General features: G+C 31.0%; 6 protein-coding genes across 8 annotated transcripts; 3 read left to right on the forward strand and 3 right to left on the reverse strand.

The window, feature by feature from the left end:
- Window positions 1-251: 251 nt before the first annotated feature.
- LOC109607088 (U4/U6 small nuclear ribonucleoprotein Prp4) lies at window positions 252-2,883 on the forward strand. The gene is made up of 6 exons (XM_020023614.2): window positions 252-537; window positions 594-798; window positions 1,492-1,824; window positions 1,876-2,058; window positions 2,118-2,333; window positions 2,407-2,883. The coding sequence occupies exons 1-6, from the start codon at window positions 378-380 to the stop codon at window positions 2,825-2,827; spliced, it is 1,518 nt and encodes a 505-aa protein (XP_019879173.1). The 5' UTR covers window positions 252-377; the 3' UTR covers window positions 2,828-2,883.
- LOC109608661 (conserved oligomeric Golgi complex subunit 7) lies at window positions 2,834-5,476 on the reverse strand. Its single transcript, XM_020025177.2, has 7 exons — window positions 5,378-5,476; window positions 5,243-5,326; window positions 4,688-5,192; window positions 4,232-4,636; window positions 3,413-4,173; window positions 3,113-3,359; window positions 2,834-3,062 (listed from the first exon to the last, which is right to left on the reverse strand). Exons 1-7 carry the CDS (start codon window positions 5,378-5,380, stop codon window positions 2,893-2,895), a joined length of 2,175 nt encoding a protein of 724 aa, XP_019880736.2. The 5' UTR covers window positions 5,381-5,476; the 3' UTR covers window positions 2,834-2,892.
- Window positions 5,477-5,655: 179 nt separating this feature from the next.
- LOC109608663 (eukaryotic peptide chain release factor subunit 1) lies at window positions 5,656-9,777 on the forward strand. Of its 2 annotated transcripts, XM_020025180.2 has the most exons (6): window positions 5,661-5,803; window positions 5,855-6,094; window positions 6,191-6,366; window positions 6,822-7,642; window positions 7,720-7,867; window positions 8,924-9,777. In XM_020025180.2, the coding sequence occupies exons 2-6, from the start codon at window positions 6,009-6,011 to the stop codon at window positions 9,007-9,009; spliced, it is 1,317 nt and encodes a 438-aa protein (XP_019880739.1). In that variant the 5' UTR covers window positions 5,661-5,803; window positions 5,855-6,008; the 3' UTR covers window positions 9,010-9,777. The 2 variants fall into 2 exon arrangements, with proteins under 2 accessions (XP_049821291.1, XP_019880739.1); XM_049965334.1 differs by lacking the exon at window positions 8,924-9,777 and adding an exon at window positions 8,386-8,480 and having other exon boundaries at window positions 5,656-6,094.
- A 144-nt stretch (window positions 9,778-9,921) lies between these two features.
- Window positions 9,922-11,465, reverse strand: LOC109608665 (charged multivesicular body protein 7). Its single transcript, XM_020025181.2, has 3 exons — window positions 10,601-11,465; window positions 10,317-10,541; window positions 9,922-10,263 (listed from the first exon to the last, which is right to left on the reverse strand). The coding sequence occupies exons 1-3, from the start codon at window positions 11,402-11,404 to the stop codon at window positions 10,033-10,035; spliced, it is 1,260 nt and encodes a 419-aa protein (XP_019880740.2). The 5' UTR covers window positions 11,405-11,465; the 3' UTR covers window positions 9,922-10,032.
- Window positions 11,466-11,816: 351 nt separating this feature from the next.
- Window positions 11,817-19,117, forward strand: LOC109608631 (pantothenate kinase 3). 2 transcript variants are annotated; one of them, XM_020025136.2, is made up of 8 exons: window positions 11,817-11,998; window positions 12,287-12,413; window positions 15,341-15,522; window positions 15,580-15,753; window positions 15,813-16,057; window positions 17,177-17,353; window positions 17,762-17,915; window positions 18,168-19,117. In XM_020025136.2, exons 2-8 carry the CDS (start codon window positions 12,299-12,301, stop codon window positions 18,336-18,338), a joined length of 1,218 nt encoding a protein of 405 aa, XP_019880695.2. In that variant the 5' UTR covers window positions 11,817-11,998; window positions 12,287-12,298; the 3' UTR covers window positions 18,339-19,117. The 2 variants fall into 2 exon arrangements, with proteins under 2 accessions (XP_019880695.2, XP_019880697.2); XM_020025138.2 differs by having other exon boundaries at window positions 11,819-11,998; window positions 17,780-17,915.
- A 555-nt stretch (window positions 19,118-19,672) lies between these two features.
- Window positions 19,673-20,637, reverse strand: LOC109608653 (uncharacterized). The gene is made up of 2 exons (XM_020025162.2): window positions 20,117-20,637; window positions 19,673-20,020 (listed from the first exon to the last, which is right to left on the reverse strand). The coding sequence occupies exons 1-2, from the start codon at window positions 20,592-20,594 to the stop codon at window positions 19,836-19,838; spliced, it is 663 nt and encodes a 220-aa protein (XP_019880721.1). The 5' UTR covers window positions 20,595-20,637; the 3' UTR covers window positions 19,673-19,835.
- Window positions 20,638-20,814: the final 177 nt, after the last annotated feature.

Raw genomic sequence — 20,814 nt, forward strand, 5'->3', positions numbered from 1 at the left:
CCTAGACTCACTAAACTGTTGCCAAACAATAACAGAACGAAATCATTTCGCAAAAAACCGCCTCGGACCTATTCCCTGGTCATCATACATTTCCTTGCCAGTCCCAAGAACCGAATTAACCTTAATTATTACGCGAAATTACTGACAAAAGTTTATGTTCCTTCTCTCTTTATGAGTTTTTGAAAAAACTATAGAGAGAGATGGCGAAACGCTCTGTGAGGAAAACATGATACTAAAATTTCTTTGAAAACCAATCAGAAAAAATCGCATGACATGTTGGCATCACTGACGCCGGCTGTCAATTTTACGTCAAAACAATAAATAAACTTAGCCCATTTGAGGTTATATATACAACAAGCCACACACATTTCACTAAAATGTCCGATGACGACGAAGTACAGTACATTAAAAAACAAAAAACCATCCACTATGGCTCGCTGGAGGATGCCGAACGGGCCCGCCTGGAAACAGACGCGGATGGCGACGCCAATGATGAAAATCCGCCGACTTCCATGCCCCAAGTTCACGAATCGAGCGGTAAACCCGTAAATAAACCAAAACGCAACCGAATTATTAAAGTGTGATGTTTTCAGAATACATGGAACTTGAAGATGCCATGTCAAGGGATAAACAGGCCCTCTTGGAGGAATTTGAGAGAAGACGAAAGGCCAGATCCATAAATGTCTCCACAGATGATGCAGAAGTAAAGAGGAATTTAAGGCACCTGGGGGAACCAATTTGTTTGTTTGGAGAAGGTCCTGCTGACAGGAGGAGCAGATTACGAGATATTTTGAGCAGGTAATTTGAAAAAATTGTTGTTGTAACATATAACTATGAATTTATATTATTTTCTAGTGAATATTATTTTAAATATGGATAATATAAGCAGTGTGAAGCAGAGACTCTTTGAAAACATATAAAATCAAGATTTCTGAGAATTTAAATTCCACTGTGGTATTGAAGAATGAAATTAAAAAGGGTATTAAATAATAATATGTTTATTTGAGTTGGTTGGAAATGGAAAATTACAATTTTGTGAAAAAAACTTTGATGAAATATTTACATTCAAGAAATATATTATGTAATTTATAAATTTGATTCATTTTCAGGTTTTTCACAATGTATTCAAAGTATTTTCTGTAAATAATTTTACCTTTTTAATAATAGTAATAACAAAATTTTCCATTTGTAGCTAATTTTGGTGTATTATATTTTGGGCTTAATATATACTGCCCAGTAGTGTCTAAATGAGATTTATATATTTATACATGATAGGTATAGTCATCACAAAATATATATGATTTGGTCTGCTGGAGTTATTAATTGGGAGACAATACACATATAAAATTGTTAATTCATTGTGATAAATTGAGATATATATCTTTTTAAACAAAAGAAATTCAAACTTATTATTTAACCATTTAAATATACTTTAAATCTACACCACCATGAGTATTCACTTGAATTATTAACATATTTTTTTGTTTATAGGATAGGAGAAGATGCTGTTATAAGAAGAGAGGCTGAAGAAGAAAGAAAGCAGTATGAAAAAGATCAAGAAACCACATGGTACCATGAAGGACCAGATTCATTACGGACTGCCAGGTTGTGGATTGCTCATTATTCATTGCCAAGAGCCAAGGAGCGCTTGGAAGAAGCTAGAAGACAGATAGATTTGCCCTCAGCAACAAAGACTGCAAAAATGCAAGAAATGCAAAAGAAATTGCAAGTTATGTCAATTTATTGCAGTCAAATAGGAGATACTAGACCCATATCATATTGTCAATTTAGTCCTAATTCTAAATTGTTGGCAACGGCGTCTTGGTAAGAACGCGAGCATTAGGTGTAGAGATTATTAAAATGAAACAATTTTAGGACGGGTTTGTGTAAAGTATGGTCTGTACCAGATTGTCAGTTGAAGCAAACTTTGAAAGGACACACATGCAACGTTGGAGCCATCATATTCCATCCAAAAGCTACCATAAGTCAAGAAGAGAACGTTTGTAATATGGCATCATGTGCTGCTGATGGGTCTGTAAAATTATGGGATTTTAAAAGGTAAAAGTTTTTTGTTACTTAAAAGTAAAGAATAACATAACATAATAACAAATTTTTAGTGAGGAGCCGATCGCCGACATTGAGGGTCACATGCCGCATCGGGTTTCAAGACTAGGATTTCATCCTTCTGGAAGATTTTTAGGAACATGCTGTTTCGACAATTCCTGGCGTCTTTGGGATCTTGAACAGTGTACTGAAGTGTTGCATCAAGAGGGACATGTTAAACCAGTCTACTGCATTTCTTTCCAAGTTGATGGATCAGTATGTGCCACAGGGTAAGTGTTGTACTTTTGTTCTCTCTATTATTAGTTTTACTAGGGGAATTTTTATATATGGAATGAATTTTAGTGGTTTGGATTCGTTTGGAAGAGTTTGGGATTTGAGGACAGGAAGATGTATAATGTTCATGGAGGGCCACCTAAAAGCGATATTCGGTATTGATTTTTCGCCGAACGGTTACCACATAGCCACTGCCAGTGAAGACAATTGTTGCAAAATTTGGGATCTGAGAAAAAGATCCGTACTGTATACCATTCCTGCACACACTAACTTAATATCAGAAGTCAAATTTCAAAAGGATGGTGGCAACTATTTAGTGACTTCTTCCTATGATAACACTGTCAAGTTATGGACAACCAGAACATGGCAACCATTGAAAACTTTATCAGGACATGATGGAAAAATTATGTCTGTAGATATTTCCCCAGACAATCAATACATAGCTACAAGTTCTTATGACAGGACATTCAAATTTTGGACGCCAGAATAAATTAAATTCTAATAAATATATTTTTTATTTGTACAATAAAACTGTTTAAAAACTAATATATCACATTAATTGGAAGTTATATTCCGCATCTGACGAACTGCTGCGACATATCGGGCTGAACATCCAGAGCTTTGAGCCTGGTACTGATCCGAAGGCAGCTTAAGAAGTAGTGCCAATTGTTGCAAGTTTTCCGACACCGTTAGTCCTAAATCCTTTAGAACGTTGTTAAGATAACCTGGAAAATGATTAATAGAAGTTTATTTTATAAGGTATAAGTAAATTTACCAATGTCATGTGCCAGTTGCCTACTGGATGGCTGGCTTAGTTCACATATTGATAGGATTCTGTCGCAGAATCCTTGACACGTTCCTCTAGCTACTACTTTTAAAAATATATCAGCTAGTGCTCCTTCAATGTCTCCAGCATTATTATATTCTTGATCCACTGCTTTTAAAGCACATGACAAAGAAGGATTTTCCCTAAATAAAAATGGCTCTAAATGTTGCGGTAACGTCATTAAATACTGTCCAATCTGTAAGAAATAATTAATTTGGTAATTTAATTAATTGTAGATTTATAATTTACCTGTGTGATATACTCCTGTGGGGTAAAACTGTAATCAGGAAGATCCGAATTATGTAATGAGGAATTTGTAAACTGAGCCCATGTTTTAGGAGACTGGACCACATCTAAATGTACAGAAATTGGTGCAAAAACTACCTGATAAGTAGTATGATGTATATCAGAGCATAGCCGCCCAAACTCGCTCGTTACATGGTCTAAAAGCGACAGTTTTGTGCCCTCAGTCACACATTTAACCAATGACTCAAACTCCTTTAAATCAGATGAATCCAATAACAAGAATTTAAAATCTATCAAATGGTCTTTCTGGTTGATTTCCAGAATAGCGCCGGTTAAATCTTTTTCAAGATGCTGCAGATTAACTAAAACATCTCCAGTATACTGTAGCAGAGACAAACACATTTGAAAAGTGGACCAGTCCTCGTCCTGCTTTTTTGACCTGTCTATTTGTCTGAGTGCCACTCTATACAAATCGGCGTAACCCATCAAAAAAGCCCTAAGAGCGATTAATAGTCCGCAATATCCGCAGTTTTCGGTAATTTCAATACATTGTTTCTTTGCATCTCTGCAAATATCTATGACATGTGGTATACTGAGACCAAGAGCTTGAATGGTATCAGGAAGTTCTTCCTTCATGCAGTTAAGAGTGGAAAGTTGGTTCATCAAATTGGCTTGTTGGTAGGCAGCGAATTTACCCACATATTTCACCATTGGATTGTAAACAGCTTGCATCAGCTGCAAAATCTTATCCTTGTCTACTTTACCTAAATTATTATTAATTTTTAAAATTTGAAAATATTTTTTTTTGTTGAAATAACTTACCTAAATCTATCAATTTAATCAGATTATTTGCAAACTGTTTCACAGTCTCCTTTAGTTCATGCAAAAGTGCTAACTTATCAGCTACTTGTTTTAATCCAGCATCTGTGCATTCATTTATTGAAGGATCCAAAGATGAAAGTACATCAATGTAAATATCTATAAATATATCTACAGCTAATTCATTGATGAATACTTGGTTAAACCATTTGCACTGAGTGTGCCAGTTAGAAAGCAAAAAATTGTAATAATTGTGCATCCATTGGACAACTGACTCCTCTTGCTCTATCTCCAGTTGATCCCTCCACTTCTTCAATAAAATATCTTTCTGGCATTTATGATAATACTTTTTTAATTGGGGTAATCTACCCATTGATGTGAAAATTCTTACAAACATTTGTGATTGCTCTAAAAAGTAATTTGTTCAATGTGAACTTATGTCATTGTTGCTTTAATTACCTGTATTGCCAGCTGTGAAGGCCTGAACAATGGCAGGACTGGCAATAGCCTCTAATCTGTTTTTCAAACCTTCTAACTGAAGTTTACGATCTTCATAGTCACCAACATTAACCAATAACTTCAAAGAATTTTGCATGCCCATAATTTTGCTAGATATGCCTTCTATGTTCTTGGAATCAAATACTTCTTCCAAGTCATTTACTAATACTGTCCAATTATCACTTTCATGTAAACCTTGTTTTGCCAGATATAATTGATTTTTTAATGTATCCAAAGTTTTTATTGTGTTTATTGAGTTTCCAGTGTCCTGCTCAATTTTAATGATTTCATCTTTAACTAGGGTCATCTTATCTTTTAATAACATAGCTTCTGCCTGTAGATCTTGAGTATCTCTTAAAATTCTTGGTAATGAAGCCTGTATTTCTTGTGTGGTGCACTCCAAGGCATTATTAACTTGTTGGACATATAATTGTAGTTTCATGACCAAAGACATGGTATAGTTATTCTAAAATAAAATTTTATTAGTTTTAATGAGTGGAAAATTAATTAATTTACTTCTTTAGTGTTATCATCGTTTTTTAAAATCTCGTTTATCCATGCTTTAGTATCGAAGTTGTCATTTGAGAATGCGCTTATGTCCTGAAATAAAAATTTTATAATTCGCCTTGTGTATTAATTACAATGCTTTACCATTTTAATATGATATTATTTATATTTAATATTTTTGCGAGTTGACGTATGTAGACATTTGTCAAAAAATGTACACACGGTATTTGGAGATCGAAAGGAGGGAAATTTAAATGTAGGTCGCATAAACCGCGTAAAACAAGTAACTTCTTGGCAACAGTATATAGAAACGTAAGTTTTTCCTTGTCAAATTAGTCGGTCTATATTATTATCCTTTATTTGATATTATTAAATTTTAAAATTGTATGCGTCACAGGTCACTGTCAAAATCCCGAGTCGCCAACCCAAAATCGAAGCAGGGCTTGGCAAATGTCCCCAGATTACTTCAATTGGCAAATTTCCATGAAATTTCGATAGAGAATTTCGTAAAATCGATGCCTTTTCTAAATTTCCCCTCCGTAATACAAGCATTTGGTTTAGATTCTTTATGTGGGGTTTAATTGGGGATTTCCTTTACATTATTTAGTGGAATATTTTCAGATCCCTTTGTGTTATTCTAGTTATAACCAGTTCAGTTAGGTTACCTGTAAACCAGTGAAAAGTGACTCGAATAGTAGTTCATCGGCATTGAGTCCGCGCCATTTTGCAGGACTGTACACGTTTTTGGTTTTTCATTTATAAATTATAATCAAAAATGTCAGGAGAAGAAACATCTGCCGATCGTAATGTTGAAATATGGAAAATTAAGAAACTGATCAAGAGCTTGGAGTTGGCCAGAGGGTAAGTAGATCCGCATATGACAAACATATTGCTTGAACTCGTTTTGAGCACTTTTTATATGTAGGATGTGATGTCATTTAATTAATTCTTTTTCAGGAATGGTACCAGCATGATTTCCCTGATCATACCACCTAAAGATCAAATATCCCGAATTAGTAAAATGTTAGCCGATGAATTTGGCACTGCTTCTAATATTAAGTCTCGAGTTAATAGGTTATCTGTACTGGGTGCAATCACATCAGTCCAACACCGATTAAAATTATACACAAAAGGTAAGCCTTAGGAATGTACTCATTTTTCATTTGTGTTGATGTTTTAGTAATTTTCTTTCTTGTGTATTTATCCAGTAATATTCCATAATTACACTGAAGGTTATTTGGTAATTTCAATTTTGTTTGTTTAACAAATTTAAAGAAATATTTTTTACTAAAACATGTTGAGACCACATGTTTGAATATATGTAATTTATTGCTTATATATTACAGGTCACTATGAAATACACACTGAATACAGTGATAAAAATTATAAAACTATTGATTTGCTCTTTATTTATTGTATTAAAAAATCATCAACAATTTTGATAAGAACCTTGTAAATTGGTATTTGATAAATATAATTTCAAAAGGCATGTATTTATTTTATGTCAAATTGTAATATGATTTATTTATTACAATGGTATGGCTGTTACATTAATTTCATAGATTTACTTAACACATATAATTTTCAGTACCACCAAATGGACTCGTCATTTACTGTGGAACAATAGTCACTGATGAAGGAAAAGAAAAAAAAGTAAACATCGATTTCGAACCTTTCAAACCGATAAATACCTCTTTGTACTTATGCGACAATAAGTTCCATACCGAGGCGCTGACGGCCCTCCTAGCGGACGACAACAAATTCGGATTCATAGTTATGGATGGTAACGGCGCATTATTCGGCACCCTGCAAGGAAACACACGCGAAGTCCTGCACAAATTCACCGTCGACTTGCCAAAGAAGCACGGCAGAGGTGGTCAGTCCGCTCTCCGTTTTGCCCGTTTGAGAATGGAAAAGAGACACAATTATGTCAGAAAAGTGGCGGAAGTAGCAACTCAGCTTTTTATTACCAATGACAAGCCAAACATAGCTGGTCTAATTTTGGCTGGTAGTGCTGACTTCAAGACTGAACTTAGCCAATCTGACATGTTTGATCCTAGATTACAAGCTAAAGTTATTAAATTAGTTGATGTGTCTTATGGTGGTGAAAATGGTTTCAATCAGGCCATTGAACTGGCGGCGGAATCGTTGCAGAACGTTAAGTTTATCCAGGAGAAGAAATTAATTGGAAGATATTTTGATGAAATTAGTCAAGACACTGGAAAATACTGTTTTGGTGTTGAAGACACATTAAGAGGTTTGGAACTGGGATCTGTTGAAACCCTCATCTGTTGGGAAAATTTAGATATTCAAAGATATGTTCTGAAAAACCATACTGTAGGATCAGAAACTGTTTTGCACCTGACACCTGAACAAGAGAAGGATAAGTCTCATTTCACAGATAAAGAGGTAAATAGATGCTACTTATTTTAAAAAATTTTATATCTGTTCAATTAATATTATTTTAATATGATGTCATATTACAGAGTGGGGTCGAATTGGAATTAGTAGAGTGTCAGCCACTTCTGGAATGGCTTGCTAACAACTACAAGAATTTTGGTGCTACCTTAGAAATTATTACAGATAAATCACAGGAAGGATCCCAGTTTGTCCGTGGGTTTGGTGGCATTGGAGGTCAGTATCCCAAAAAAAATAGAGTAATATGCTAATATCTTTTTACCAAAAATAAATATGAATGCAATTTTTACAAAAGTCAAGGATTAATAAATTGAAACAATAAAACTTGAAGACCTTGAATGTAATAAGAGTAAATGATTAAAGTTACAGTTACTGCATTTTATATGTGCCTTGCTAGGTCAATAAAAATTTTAATCAATATATGTTGAATGATCAACTCAATGTAATATTTATTATTAGTTTTATCGTTACTAAAAATTGAATTCTAGAAACAAAGTGTACTCTTTATGGAAATATCTTTAATTAATCAATTTTATACCTTTATAAATTAATAATAAATTTCTAAATGAATGTAATAAAAGAGAACACTTTCTCCATTATTTTATTACATTTCTGCCGACTAACAAGGCTAGTCCCCATTAACAAATTATTCCCTGTATCGCTAACAGCGCTGCATTTGACTACTAACTTTTGTGATGTTTTGAATTTGTTTTAATGCTGCTTGGACATGATAGGCATTCTACGATACAAAGTGGACTTTCAATCTTTACAAGCTGATGAGCCTCTGGACGATGTAGACCTGGACGATTATTAAACTTAGGTCTACCTCATCCAGAAACTCTGAAAAAATACTATTTTATAAGGTATAGTGTGAGTTTGAGTAGAGCTATGTGCATGCCTCTGTGTGACAATTGTTGTAATCACATTTGTTTGTAAGTTTGAAGATAAAAACAAATATTTTGATTTATTTTTTGTTTCTTTTTTTTTTGTAGTTACATCCGTATTTTAAATTTTGTTTGAATAAAAACTGTTACAAACTTCTAATTTATTGATTCTAAATTAATGATTAGTGAATTTCTTTATTTCTATTTGAAATGTACTTGATTTATACAGTATTCTTCATTTCTGTAGAAAATCTCTCCATCCAATTCATAGTGTATAGGATGATGCAATATTTTGCAAACATAAATGTACATTTATAAAAAATACTTGCATGTGTTTGTTAGATGTGTAGATTGAGACTGAATAATAACTAACATTTTCTTATTCCAGGTTTGCTACGATACAAAGTTGACTTCCAGAGTCTACAGCTAGATGACTTGGACAATGTGGAGGATTTTAATTTAGATGATTATTAAATTCTAATTTATAAAACCATTTATCATTGACAGCATTTGTAGGAGTGATGCCGTTAAATGAACGTGCGAGTCTCTATTTTGCTCATGATGCTTAATCAAAGATATCAAAGACTATATATATTGATTTATTTATACATTTATTATAATTATTTTGATATCTTGTATTTTGCATTACACTACTAGACATAACTTTCCTTAAATTTTTTATTTTGTTGTTAAAATCTATATATTTCATCAAATAGTTTACATAGTTTTTTTTATAGATTTGTTATCTTTAGTTATATTAAAATCATAGTAATTTTGACAGTTTTACATATATATAATTCAAATGTAATTGTATATGTAATTATCAACTATGTTAAGCATAATGTCCTTAAACAATTGCACATAGGGATGTGTAAATATAACATTTTTTACTTTGAACAAACTGGACTTGTTCCTTGCTACTCCCAACCTCTTATCGACGCTCTGTATTTAAAAACATTCCTCTAATATTGTTATGGCATCTACTTCTATGAGAGCTTTTTACAGTAATTAAATAAAAAACAGCTTATAAACACTCGCATATTTATTTTACTATTGCTATATAATAAAAACACAAGTCTGATTTTAGGGTAAATATGTGTATGTTTATTTGCTATAAATTAATTTTTGGGCCAATTTATTGTATTAAATATTTTGAGAGTTTTTCATATTGTATCATTTATTTTAATTGAAGACAAAATTTTATCAGTTGTGAATGAGAAATAAACTAAAATTGGATCATGAGTGTTTAATTCAATGGCAACCTTACTGACATAAGTAATACTAAAAATAATCATTGATTCATTTTTACTTTTTGTCCTTGAGAAAAGTTAAATAATTATTTGGCCCTTATTTTTGTCTTAAGCAAAATCAATTGACATTTACAACTTTAAATAATAAAATAAATTGTTTATTAAAGAGTCCCATTTTTATATAAATCTCTATTTTCAAATAAATATAGTAGAAAACTTGTGTACATATACATATTTAAAACATTAGTTAGGCAGTAGACATTTCAAGTTGAGAATTATCTTTGCTTTCATCTGATAAATCTGGAAAACTAAGATGCAATTTTGCTAGCTGAGCTTCAATAGTGTCAGTGGATGGCTCCTGTTTATCTTCAGTTTTAAGTAAGTCAGCCAGTTCCTGTTCTAAATCTGATTCACTGGCAGTTGTATCTTTAGCAGGTTTAGATAATGCTGTCTGAATATCATCATGTATATCAAGTACCTAAAAAAGAAAGATTTTAGTTAAAAATAACTATTATATTTATTTTGTTTCACCTCTCCTAGTTTTATCATTGTATCTTCCACAGCATCTTCTGATAAGCCTGTTCCTTTGAATGTAGTGTTAAAAGATTCCAAGGCCAGTTTATAAGATTCCCATACATGAGCATCAGAATGGGTATCACGAATCCTCTCTACAAGGACCTGAATATTGTGTAATGCATCTGCTTTTTTGCTAATACGTTTTTCTATCTCATGTTTTTTTCTTAAGCATGTTTTTGCCTAAAAATTAAACTAATATGTTTATTTCTACTTATTTTTTATATCAAAAATATACATACACTCTGTTTATGTCCTTTTGCAAGTTGGGCTTTTGCTTGTTTGATTAAAGACTGTATTTCATCTTCTAACTTTTCAATTGTCTCTGTCAGTAATTTTTCATTCTTTTCAAGAGAGTAAATACCAATATCCATTTCATTAATAGGAGCTGCAGTGTTCTTATCTGTAAATTTGATCATATATGTTTCATCATCAACAATATTTGAAGTATGCACAAAAACTTTCTTCTGATTAGCCAAATTGTGCAATAACATTTTCACACTTGATGAATAACTTCTATCTTTCTTAAGTATGCTTAATAGGTCATTCATATTTATCACTTTATTAAGGTAATCCTTTGGTATCAAATTAAATAATTCTGTACTTTTTTCATTGATTACACTTATTTCTACATATGTGATATTATCAGAGGGATCAAACATAGAATTTTTTAATTTATTGAATGACCAAACTAATGGTCGTTTTATTAACACATCTGTAGCCCATCCACTCCAAGTTTCAGGACTCTTTGAGTCAAACTTGTCTAATGGTATTATGTCACCATCTTTCAACATTTGTTCCAAAACATCTTTAAGGCACACAGGTGGTCTGCCATTCCTAACAAATACCTTATTCATTGATTGTAAAGTGAAGCTGTATACGTCATTGGATTTACAGTACAGTGATATTAAAATCTTCCAGCAATTTATTTTGTTATCCCAGTCTCTAGGATTCACTGTTCTGTTCCTGAGAGGTGCGAAAAGAACGCTAACTTTCTGCTCATCTTTAGCAAAATCTGGAAGTTTCTCTTCTGGTATTTGAAACATTTCATTATTTATCACACACTCTTAAGTGTGTTATTTATACACTTTTTTTATGAAAAACGTATATTTACGTCACATTTTAGAGGTTAACAAGTTCCGCGCGATCTAATTCTTATAGGATAAATGTCAAATACATTTTCTAATATTGTTCTTATTGGATTGTTTGGATATTAATAAATTTAAAATATTAATAAAAATTGGAATTAAATCAGATAATAATTAATTTTATTATACTTTTGTCTAAACGTAATTATAAAATCATTTTCTTGATTGCAACATCAATCAAATTAAAACTGTTTTCGAATTAATTTAAAAATAATTTAAAACTCTTTGATATTAACAATTAAATCGTTTTTCTCTTTTGTGACAATTTGAACTTTCACAAGCAATGCACGTCATCCGTCAATTTCAGAGACTTCCAATGAATATACGCTGTTATGTATGTCATTTTGGTGAATTTGTGTTAATTTAGAGTAAGAAATAACTCAGTGCCTTTATGTATAAAATAAGTTAAAACCTCAAATAATTCTATGGGCTAGATGTCACATTAAATTCCTTTAAAGCGTTAGATAAAAATGCACACCAACATGTCTAAAGGTAATAGGTTATACCCAAGATCTTTGCATGATAATTATATAACATAAGTATTAACTGATCATGTAAATGAACAGCCAACAAAAATCTGATCAACTGGACGGTCCGTGTTTACCAGTTCAAGGTCAAATATGTTAAGTTGTTTCGTACATTATCATATTCCACTGTTCATGCATCAATTGACAGTGCTCAATGGTTGAATATGTTTATTTGGCTCGACTGACACAATCGCCAGTCATTCTTCACTTGGTTACTGAACTCTTCAGTTAACTTTGCACTGTTTGGTTTTAGTGGGGAAAAGATATGGCTCCTTACAGTTGTAAGAGGTGTATGCGTGATCTTGCCAGGATGTCCAAGGAACACAAGGATAAGTCCATGGAAGTGAATGGATTAAATAGGCATCTGCCTGGAAGTCCATGTAAGTCCAGTTTTGATTTACACCACAGATAAAGGTGTCAGATAAATTTTTTTATGTGGATTATATGGGGAAAATTCTAATTTACACACAATGACATACCTTGAACTAATACTTATACAAATACAATAACTTCAAATTTGAATTGAACCCAAAATTTTGCATTCCTTTATTTTGCATATATTTTTTGTAAACTAAAGTAATTATATACAATTTTTAATTTACATCTATAATTATGTACATCTATCAGTTTTATAAAAGAATTAATTATTTCATAATACCTATTATAATATACTTTGAATGAATTTTTTGTGTGTATTGCATAAATACGATATCTGTAATCATTAACGCAACTAAAAATTGTAATAATTCACATTTAGGCAATTAATATGATGGTAAAAATGTATTTAAAGCTAAAAAATTGATTTGGGTTATAAAATTTATCAATTAGTTGGTACTTTTAGATTAAACAAATGGTTTCCCATAAAAGTTGTTTGAAATAAACAATTGTTAATTAGGATGAAAGTCATATTAATGAAATATTTTTTGTTTTCCATAAGTTACATATTAATAATCGTAAAAGTGAATTTTAATGTTGCCTAATTAGATCCGGCAAATTGTACTTAAAACTGCCTTGAAAATGCCGTGGAAAATAAGTAAATATTAATAGACCTGCCAAACCGTTTTTAACATCATACGGCCACTGAAACTATATCTGGTTGTAAGGTTGAACTAGTATAAACTTGAATTTTTAAAATGAATTTTTGGAGATTATCAATTTCTAATTTTAGAATTTAAAAAACTGATTAATGGAAAATTGACCTATGGTAACGATTAGATTAATTTATAAATATTTTTCACTATTAAAAAAATAATGTGCATTTATTTATAATCTCTAATTTATGTGTTTCAGTACCCCTATGCATGTTTATCTTATGTATGCAATGCATATTTTATATGTGATACGAGTTTATTTTAAAATATTTGAAGGGCTATTTTTTAATTATTGGTATCATATAAGTGAAAATATTTCTAAAAAAAGTATTTTAAATAATTATTGAAATCAGTGAACATTAACTAGAAGGATATTTGATTTCAAATTGTACTAGTTAATGATAAATTTGAATGGGTTTTATACTTTAAATAAAACTACTTTTTTCAATTAACAAGTTTAAAAAAATCTTACGTTTAAAAAATATAATATTGAATTACCAAAATATATTATTTGAAACAACAAATAACTTCTTCCTTTATAGGATATAATTAAAATTTGAAAACTAGTATTATGGCTTTACTTTTTTAATACTTACTTTTGCTGACATATTTAAATAATGAAATTGTTAAAACTTTGATAAACAGATATGTCAATCACGCATTCTTTATAATACAATAATTATCATACGTATAAAATTTTCGTCATAAAGGAACGTAAATTTTAATTAAAATACGTCAATTAATAAAACACTTACATATTTATATTGCCTTGCATTCAAATATGACGCAAAACAATATAAGTAACATCCAGGTTAAGGTAATAAATGTTTGTTGATTCTAGAATTTCTTGGGCTACATACCTACAACTGTAATTTAGTAATTAGGCATGAACATTAAAATGGTTCTGTAAATTACCATTTTATTATACATCCGGATTGCGTTTCGTATTCGAATATACTGCACAATATATTTGATTAGCTACAAATGATTTCATGATATTCTCATTTACTTGGACCGTTTCTTGATAAGAAAAAATCGCGCATTGTTTCGCGCAAATTAACTAGTATATTTAAAACATCACCTGACATATAAACTATTTGGTTTTTCAAGAGAAAGTTTCTTATAATCCGTTACTTATATTGTCGATTATATCGTCGCGACGATGCGTCGGTTTTGCTTTAATTTCTTTTAAAGATGTGTAAGATATAATACGTACATGCACAGCAATTGTTATTTAGATTATATAAATTTGATATCTCATCTGATCTGATAGTACCGATATCAGGTGTTTTCGGTTAATTAATAAATTTATTGGAGGTATATTAAGTCGTCATTAAAACGTGAGTGTTGTTACTACCATGGATCCCAAACGTAAGTTGTTTGTTAAAAATATTGATTAATACCCTTCGTAAGAAATTGGCAGTGCTATATAATTAGTAAATTAGTGTTCGAACCGTGAATTTGAAGGGCCAGGGGGATTTGTTTAAGAAATTATACGAGTGATTTTAATTATCAGTCATTTTTATTACGTTTTTAGTTTTATAGTTTAACGGATTGTTATATTTTATAATACTGTTAAATATACTCGTTTATATACAATATAATTGTTTTGTCATTTCATTTACAGTGCATAAACCACTTATCTATATTACAACTTCGACCTTCGGAAATCGGATGATTTTAAATTGTTTTCAGGCAACTTCTTCTGTTGACATTGGAATACATGTGTGATACAAAAAGTAGTCAAAAATATGATTAAATAATTAATACTGGAGATTATGTGAATAATTTGATGAATCATTCGAATAAAAATTTCTGTTATCATTTTGATAATTGTTTTTCTATAAATTTAAAATTTTATTACGGACGTTTTTTGGTTATATAAAATGATTACATATATTTATTTGATTTATTATTTTACACAGAATTATGAATTAATTTAAACAATTATAATTTTTAATTTTTAAATTCAAATTTTTTTTGACTTATATTTGATGCAGAAGGAATATATACATATATTTTATATATTAAATACTGAAAGTTGTTAATACATATTTAGTAGCTGTTATACAACCTATTTTTGTACTTAATGACCTGTGAAGACCTGACCTTAATTCGCAAATATGTACTCCACCACTCCGTTATGTTGTTATAACCCCAAGACACACGTTAACCTATTCCTGATAACAGTAACCAATTTAATTTATTTCCTGAAGGTATGCCATGGTTCGGCATGGACATAGGCGGTACCCTGAGCAAGTTGGTATACTTCGAACCCAACGACATTCCAAAGAACAAGAGCGGCGATTCGGTAGAACAGACCCTGCGGAACATACGCCGATACTTGACGAAGAATTCGGCTTACGGTGCTACCGGCCACCGCGACATCCACCTGCAGGTACTACCTTCACCTTTTTCCAACCATGTGATCACCAATTAAAATGCTGAATTTCAGATGCAAAATGTGTGCATACGAGGTATTCCCGGCAGTCTGCATTTCATACGGTTCCCCACGAGCGAGATGAAGAACTTCCTGACCCTGGCCAAGCACAAGGGCATGGCCAAATTGGTGTCCACGGTCAGTGCCACGGGCGGCGGCGCGTACAAATTCGAGGACGATTTTAAAAAGGTTAATAGGACAAAATAAAAACTTTTTGGCAATACTATGTGTAACAATTTTTTTGGCAGGAAGTAAACATGAAGCTTGCGAAATACGATGAGTTCGAGTCGTTGCTCAAAGGGTTGCAGTACGTGGACGCCAATAGCCCGACCGAATGTTATTATTGGTCGTGTCCCACGGACGATACCAAGTGCAAAAAGGAGACTTACGACTTTTCCAAACCGTATCCCTTCATATTGGTAAACATCGGATCCGGTGTCAGTGTTCTTGCCGTCTATTCGGAGACGGAGTACAAACGCATTTCCGGCACAAGGTACTGTCAGAAAATCAAAAAAACTTACATTAGAAGTGTGTTGAAAAATTGTTTTAAATGTTCACAAAACAATGTAATAAAAAGTAAATTTGTCGTTCATGGAATAACTTAAAAAACATGAATTTGGCTAACAACCGCCAATAAAATGTGTTAATTAGTTCATAAACAACCTTTGAAGTAAATCTACAGTAGTAGTTTTAAATTTTAAATATATTTTCAATAAATTTTTAATTATTAAGAGATATTTTTCTTAATGAAGCTGTGGATAAAAATTTATTTTTAAATAACCTGGTAGTAGCGTTTAATAAAGGTCAATGTTATTAATATTTTAAAATGATAATTAAAACTGTCAAAAAATTAAAACAACAAAAACAAAACTCTTAATTTATTTTAATTAAGAATAAATGAACTATTTTGACATATTAAATTACAATTAAATCTATTCAATTGTACATAGTTTAAAGAAGTTAAATAATTTTATTTTAAATTAGTTTATTTTGTCCTCAAAACTTAATTTAAGAATTGATTTTAATACTAATTATAGAATAAAAATAATTTTTTTCAATAAATTAAAATAAAAAATTTAATTATCACCAATAAAATAAGTGTTCTTATTAATAGTAAAATATTTAAAAATATAATTTTCACATGAGTTTATTTTTTTTGTTTTTATGTTTAAAAAACAATTATATTTGTAATTGAAAATTGACGAAAACATCATTTTAAAGTTAATTATAGGAATATTTTTAAGTGATTGTTATTTTACTGATTGTATGAATTATTTGCGCTTTAAATAATAGCTTCTCAATTATACATACATTGAATTTACATTACAAAGTCACGAAGTTAAATATTTAATTGCAATCTTTTATTACATAGAGAATATTCACAAAAGTCACGAGGTTAAATACAAAAAAGGACTTGTTTCTTTGACCTTGTAACTAAAATTGCTAATTTTTTATCTTTTACGTAAATATGGACAGTAATGCACACATTCATTGAATATATTATGATTTTGTATATATTTTTACAAATTTTCTTTGTTCTTAAAAATACATTTTACATTTTAACTTTAACAAATACAAATACAATCCATACAAATATTTAATATTTTTTCAGTATTGGAGGTGGTACCTTCTTAGGACTGTGCTGCCTTTTAACTGGCTGCAATTCTTTTGAGGAAGCTATCGAACTTGCCGCTGAAGGTGACAACACACATGTAGACAAACTTGTAAGGGATATCTACGGCGGGGACTATGAAAAATTCGGTTTACCGGGAGATTTGGTAGCTAGCAGGTAAAAGCCACTTTACTTTCTACTTTAGTTAGCACCGCATCTTCCATACACATTCTATAACAATTTTTATTTTATTTAATTAAATCTATTTTTGTTGTAACTCTTCCTGTCTCTGTAACTTTATAGTATAGTTTCATATTAATTTTATTTCGAGATTGAATCTTGCTTTTGTGTTATTAGTAGCTTTACTTAATTTTCTGCACCACCACTAATTTTAACGTATGTAATAATGTAAATAGTGTTGCCTCAATGTGTATTCGCACTATGGTCTGCTTTTTTGACCCAGAACCAAGACAATCTCGTCCTCACCCAATCACCACTCTCCCATTCTTTTCTTTTCGCTTGTCTTCACTGTTGCCCTATCCTTCTTTTGTTTGCGTACCCGCCCGTGGCTTCCTGCAACTGAAGTTTCTCGTCCTTGTGCAGTTTCGGGCAAATGAATTCGCGGGATCGTCGCAGCAAGGTCAGTCGTCAAGACTTGGCGAGGGCCACTCTCGTCACAATCACCAACAACATCGGTTCCATTGCGCGGATGTGCGCGACACAGGAAAAGATCGATAGGGTGAGTGTGTTTATGGTGATTGGAATCAAAAGTTTTGATGATTACATATTGGAATTATTTAGTTTAATTAATACGTCTGTTATCAAAGTCAATTTAATCTTTATTTGCATTAGTGCGAGAAGGTTAAATGTTACAGTTCAATGTCTAACAGTAATCCAAAATAAATCAAACAGATTCAGACACGAGCATGTATTTATTTATAACATTATTACGATAAGTTTTCTGAGCGACATCCTCAAATTATCCTTACAGGTTGTTTTCATTGGCAACTTCCTTCGTGTGAATCCAATAGCGATGAAAATGCTAGCTTATGCAATGGATTACTGGTCGAAGGGAACAATGAAAGCTTTGTTCCTAGAACACGAGGGCTATTTCGGAGCGGTGGGCTGCTTATTACAGTTCCATGAGGAAGCCAACAGTTGAAGACAGTGATGGATTAGTTAAAAGAAGAAACGAACATTCCAGTTGTGAAGTTGCGGAAAAGTCAGTACAAAATTAGTTCATTCGCGGAATGGGTGTTACTTCCATGTTGAGTGTAATTTGTAATTGAGAGTGAATATTAGAGGATTTCTCGTTTCTCGAATGGACTAAATTAAGAAACTTGGAGGCATTTGTAATATAATAAAATGTATTTTCCTCAAGGCAGATGAAATGTTTTTTTTTTTGTACATAGTTGCTGAAGTTATTTTAAGATTCAATGTTTTTGTTTATTTAAGCCAATGTGTACTTGCGGTATTATGTGTCGTATAAATTGTATATTGTAAAATCTACACATATTAGATTTTTTTACGGGAGTTATTGGAAAACTTGTTTACTGAATTTAAAACAATTGCTACTATATATATACAATGACATATCTATATAAATTATATATACATATAAACGTGTGTAAATTTTATTAAACATTTTTTACTATTCGTCATTTTATAAACTTTTTATTATGTTATACTATTTGCTCGTTAATGTGAAGTACCAGTTGTATTATATGGTTAATTGTTATTTGTAAAAATTAGAGATAAGAACACCTGAATTGTTATACTTTAAAAGGGTGTTGGAAAATGTATGACCACTAACATTTTGAAAAAAAATGGGAGTATGAAGGTAAAACTGCACAGATTAGTTGTAATAATTTATTTATATATAAGATTTGTAATAAATATATTTTATTTACAAAATAGTCTAATAATAACTATTTACTTTAATGTTTGTTCTTGTTATTTTTAACAAAAACTCTTTTTTAATCAAGTATAATAAAAATAATATCATATTATTTTCTTTATCCAATTTCTTCCTTTTCTCTTTAATATTTTGTTAAATCAAAGTTTAATATTTTTTTAAACAAACTATACTTATTTGTTAATGAATAAATACAAAAATATCCAGCAAAAAATACATATTTAAAAGTATAATGTTAACATAAAAAATATAATCTTAACAGGAACTAAATTCCCTATATTTATTTAATCAGTACCAAAATTGTTTCAAAAATTCAACATCGATTTCTTCTTTTGTTTTAAGTAGAATGGGAAATTTAGAGAAGTTTAATATTTAAATTTCGTAACCTTGCCATATTGGAGAATGCACACCATACTTACTTCGCTCTGCAGAAGCTTCTTCTGAAAGACATTCTGGCCTGCTTACCAAAAGGTGCCATCAATATAAATTTTTTGTTGTACTTTTAAATAAAACGATACCCTTCTCTGATATCTAATATCCTCATTTAGCTTCACATATTCTTTTAAAATAATATTTATATCCTTTTTTAAATAAATTACATTTATTTGTTGTAGATAAATATAAAAAGACCCAGTAGAGAATTACATATTTAAAAGTATAATGTTGTTAACATAAAAAATATATTCTTACAGTAACTAAATTCCCTATATTTATTTTTTAATTGGCACTACAATAGTTTCAGAATTAGGAACAACTTTGATTTCTTCTTGTGCTTTTAGCACATTGATAACTCTCTGAGATTGGTTGCGTGTCTTCTGCCGGTTGTACTGAATCCGAAACGGCAGTGCATTTACCATTATCGGACATTTTATAACAATTGCACGTACAACACTTTACTGGGGTACTTGTTTGGGGTAAAATTAAGGGACCTACAACAAATAAATCAATGTAGACTGGGAAATTTGATTTCAATATTTGTTGTTTGAAATGTATTGTTATTTCATATTGGAGAATGGACAACTTACTCTGACATTTTTTTGAAGATCTTCCTGTATAAGCTTCTTCTGAGGTTTCAGAAGCGTCTGAAGGACACATTCTGGCCTGCTTACGTTTCTCAGGACAACTATATGATTCAGTTGATGCGTCACGCCTCCTTTTCCTAGTGTACCAGCTGTGCTGAAATATCTGTTGAATTCTCTCCATTTCATAATTTTTACAGTCGTCTGGCATAAGTTGAAGCGTGGCAACAGGCGATATCAAAATAAATTTATTGTTAGCCTTCTGAATAAAACGATACTCTTCTCCGATATCTAAAGCATTTTGTACTTGACTTTTTACATCTCCAGGAATATTGTACGTCTGACTTAAATATTTTACAACGTCGTTTAGCTTTGCACCTTTGGCAGTCCTTTTAAGACCGTGTAAGGATTTAAGTGCCTTTAAAACTAAATACAGGAAGCTGGTTTTGTAATCGTGTACTTTTATTGTAATAGTATCAGTCATTATCACTGTAATTAATTTCTGATTTATTCCACATTCTACAGCATTATCAACTGTCAAATTTAAATTTAAAACATTGTCAAAATGATATATCAAATATTCATACATAAGGATCAACACACACAACAGTAATTATTCTCAAATTGTGAATTATTGCAATTTTCTATAAGATTTGGGGGATGATTTCGATTTCTATGTTTACACTAAAAATCACAAACTCAAT

The sequence above is a fragment of the Aethina tumida genome, chromosome 3 (assembly GCF_024364675.1).
Source record: "Aethina tumida isolate Nest 87 chromosome 3, icAetTumi1.1, whole genome shotgun sequence".
NCBI lineage: Eukaryota > Metazoa > Arthropoda > Insecta > Coleoptera > Nitidulidae > Aethina > Aethina tumida.

What these genes read in the sequence shown, in the direction of transcription:
- LOC109607088 (XM_020023614.2), top strand. Translation starts at nt 378, where the DNA reads ATGTCCGATGACGACGAAGTACAGTACATTAAAAAACAAAAAACCATC. An exon ending in CCAAGTTCACGAATCGAGCG is followed by an intron (nt 538 to 593) that starts GTAAACCCGTAA and finishes TGATGTTTTCAG; the next exon opens with AATACATGGAACTTGAAGAT. An exon ending in TTACGAGATATTTTGAGCAG is followed by an intron (nt 799 to 1,491) that starts GTAATTTGAAAA and finishes TTTTGTTTATAG; the next exon opens with GATAGGAGAAGATGCTGTTA.
- LOC109608661 (XM_020025177.2), bottom strand. An exon ending in CTTCACAGCTGGCAATACAG is followed by an intron (nt 4,637 to 4,687) that starts GTAATTAAAGCA and finishes ATTACTTTTTAG; the next exon opens with AGCAATCACAAATGTTTGTA. An exon ending in CACAGGAGTATATCACACAG is followed by an intron (nt 3,360 to 3,412) that starts GTAAATTATAAA and finishes TATTTCTTACAG; the next exon opens with ATTGGACAGTATTTAATGAC.
- LOC109608663 (XM_020025180.2), top strand. Translation starts at nt 6,009, where the DNA reads ATGTCAGGAGAAGAAACATCTGCCGATCGTAATGTTGAAATATGGAAA. An exon ending in ATTAAAATTATACACAAAAG is followed by an intron (nt 6,367 to 6,821) that starts GTAAGCCTTAGG and finishes TATAATTTTCAG; the next exon opens with TACCACCAAATGGACTCGTC. An exon ending in CTCATTTCACAGATAAAGAG is followed by an intron (nt 7,643 to 7,719) that starts GTAAATAGATGC and finishes GTCATATTACAG; the next exon opens with AGTGGGGTCGAATTGGAATT.
- LOC109608665 (XM_020025181.2), bottom strand. Translation starts at nt 11,404, where the DNA reads ATGTTTCAAATACCAGAAGAGAAACTTCCAGATTTTGCTAAAGATGAG. An exon ending in CAAAAGGACATAAACAGAGT is followed by an intron (nt 10,542 to 10,600) that starts GTATGTATATTT and finishes TTTAATTTTTAG; the next exon opens with GCAAAAACATGCTTAAGAAA. An exon ending in CAATGATAAAACTAGGAGAG is followed by an intron (nt 10,264 to 10,316) that starts GTGAAACAAAAT and finishes TTTCTTTTTTAG; the next exon opens with GTACTTGATATACATGATGA.
- LOC109608631 (XM_020025136.2), top strand. Translation starts at nt 12,299, where the DNA reads ATGGCTCCTTACAGTTGTAAGAGGTGTATGCGTGATCTTGCCAGGATG. An exon ending in TCGAGGACGATTTTAAAAAG is followed by an intron (nt 15,754 to 15,812) that starts GTTAATAGGACA and finishes TTTTTTTGGCAG; the next exon opens with GAAGTAAACATGAAGCTTGC. An exon ending in GGAGATTTGGTAGCTAGCAG is followed by an intron (nt 17,354 to 17,761) that starts GTAAAAGCCACT and finishes CTGCAACTGAAG; the next exon opens with TTTCTCGTCCTTGTGCAGTT.
- LOC109608653 (XM_020025162.2), bottom strand. Translation starts at nt 20,594, where the DNA reads ATGACTGATACTATTACAATAAAAGTACACGATTACAAAACCAGCTTC. An exon ending in ATCTTCAAAAAAATGTCAGA is followed by an intron (nt 20,021 to 20,116) that starts GTAAGTTGTCCA and finishes TATTTGTTGTAG; the next exon opens with GTCCCTTAATTTTACCCCAA.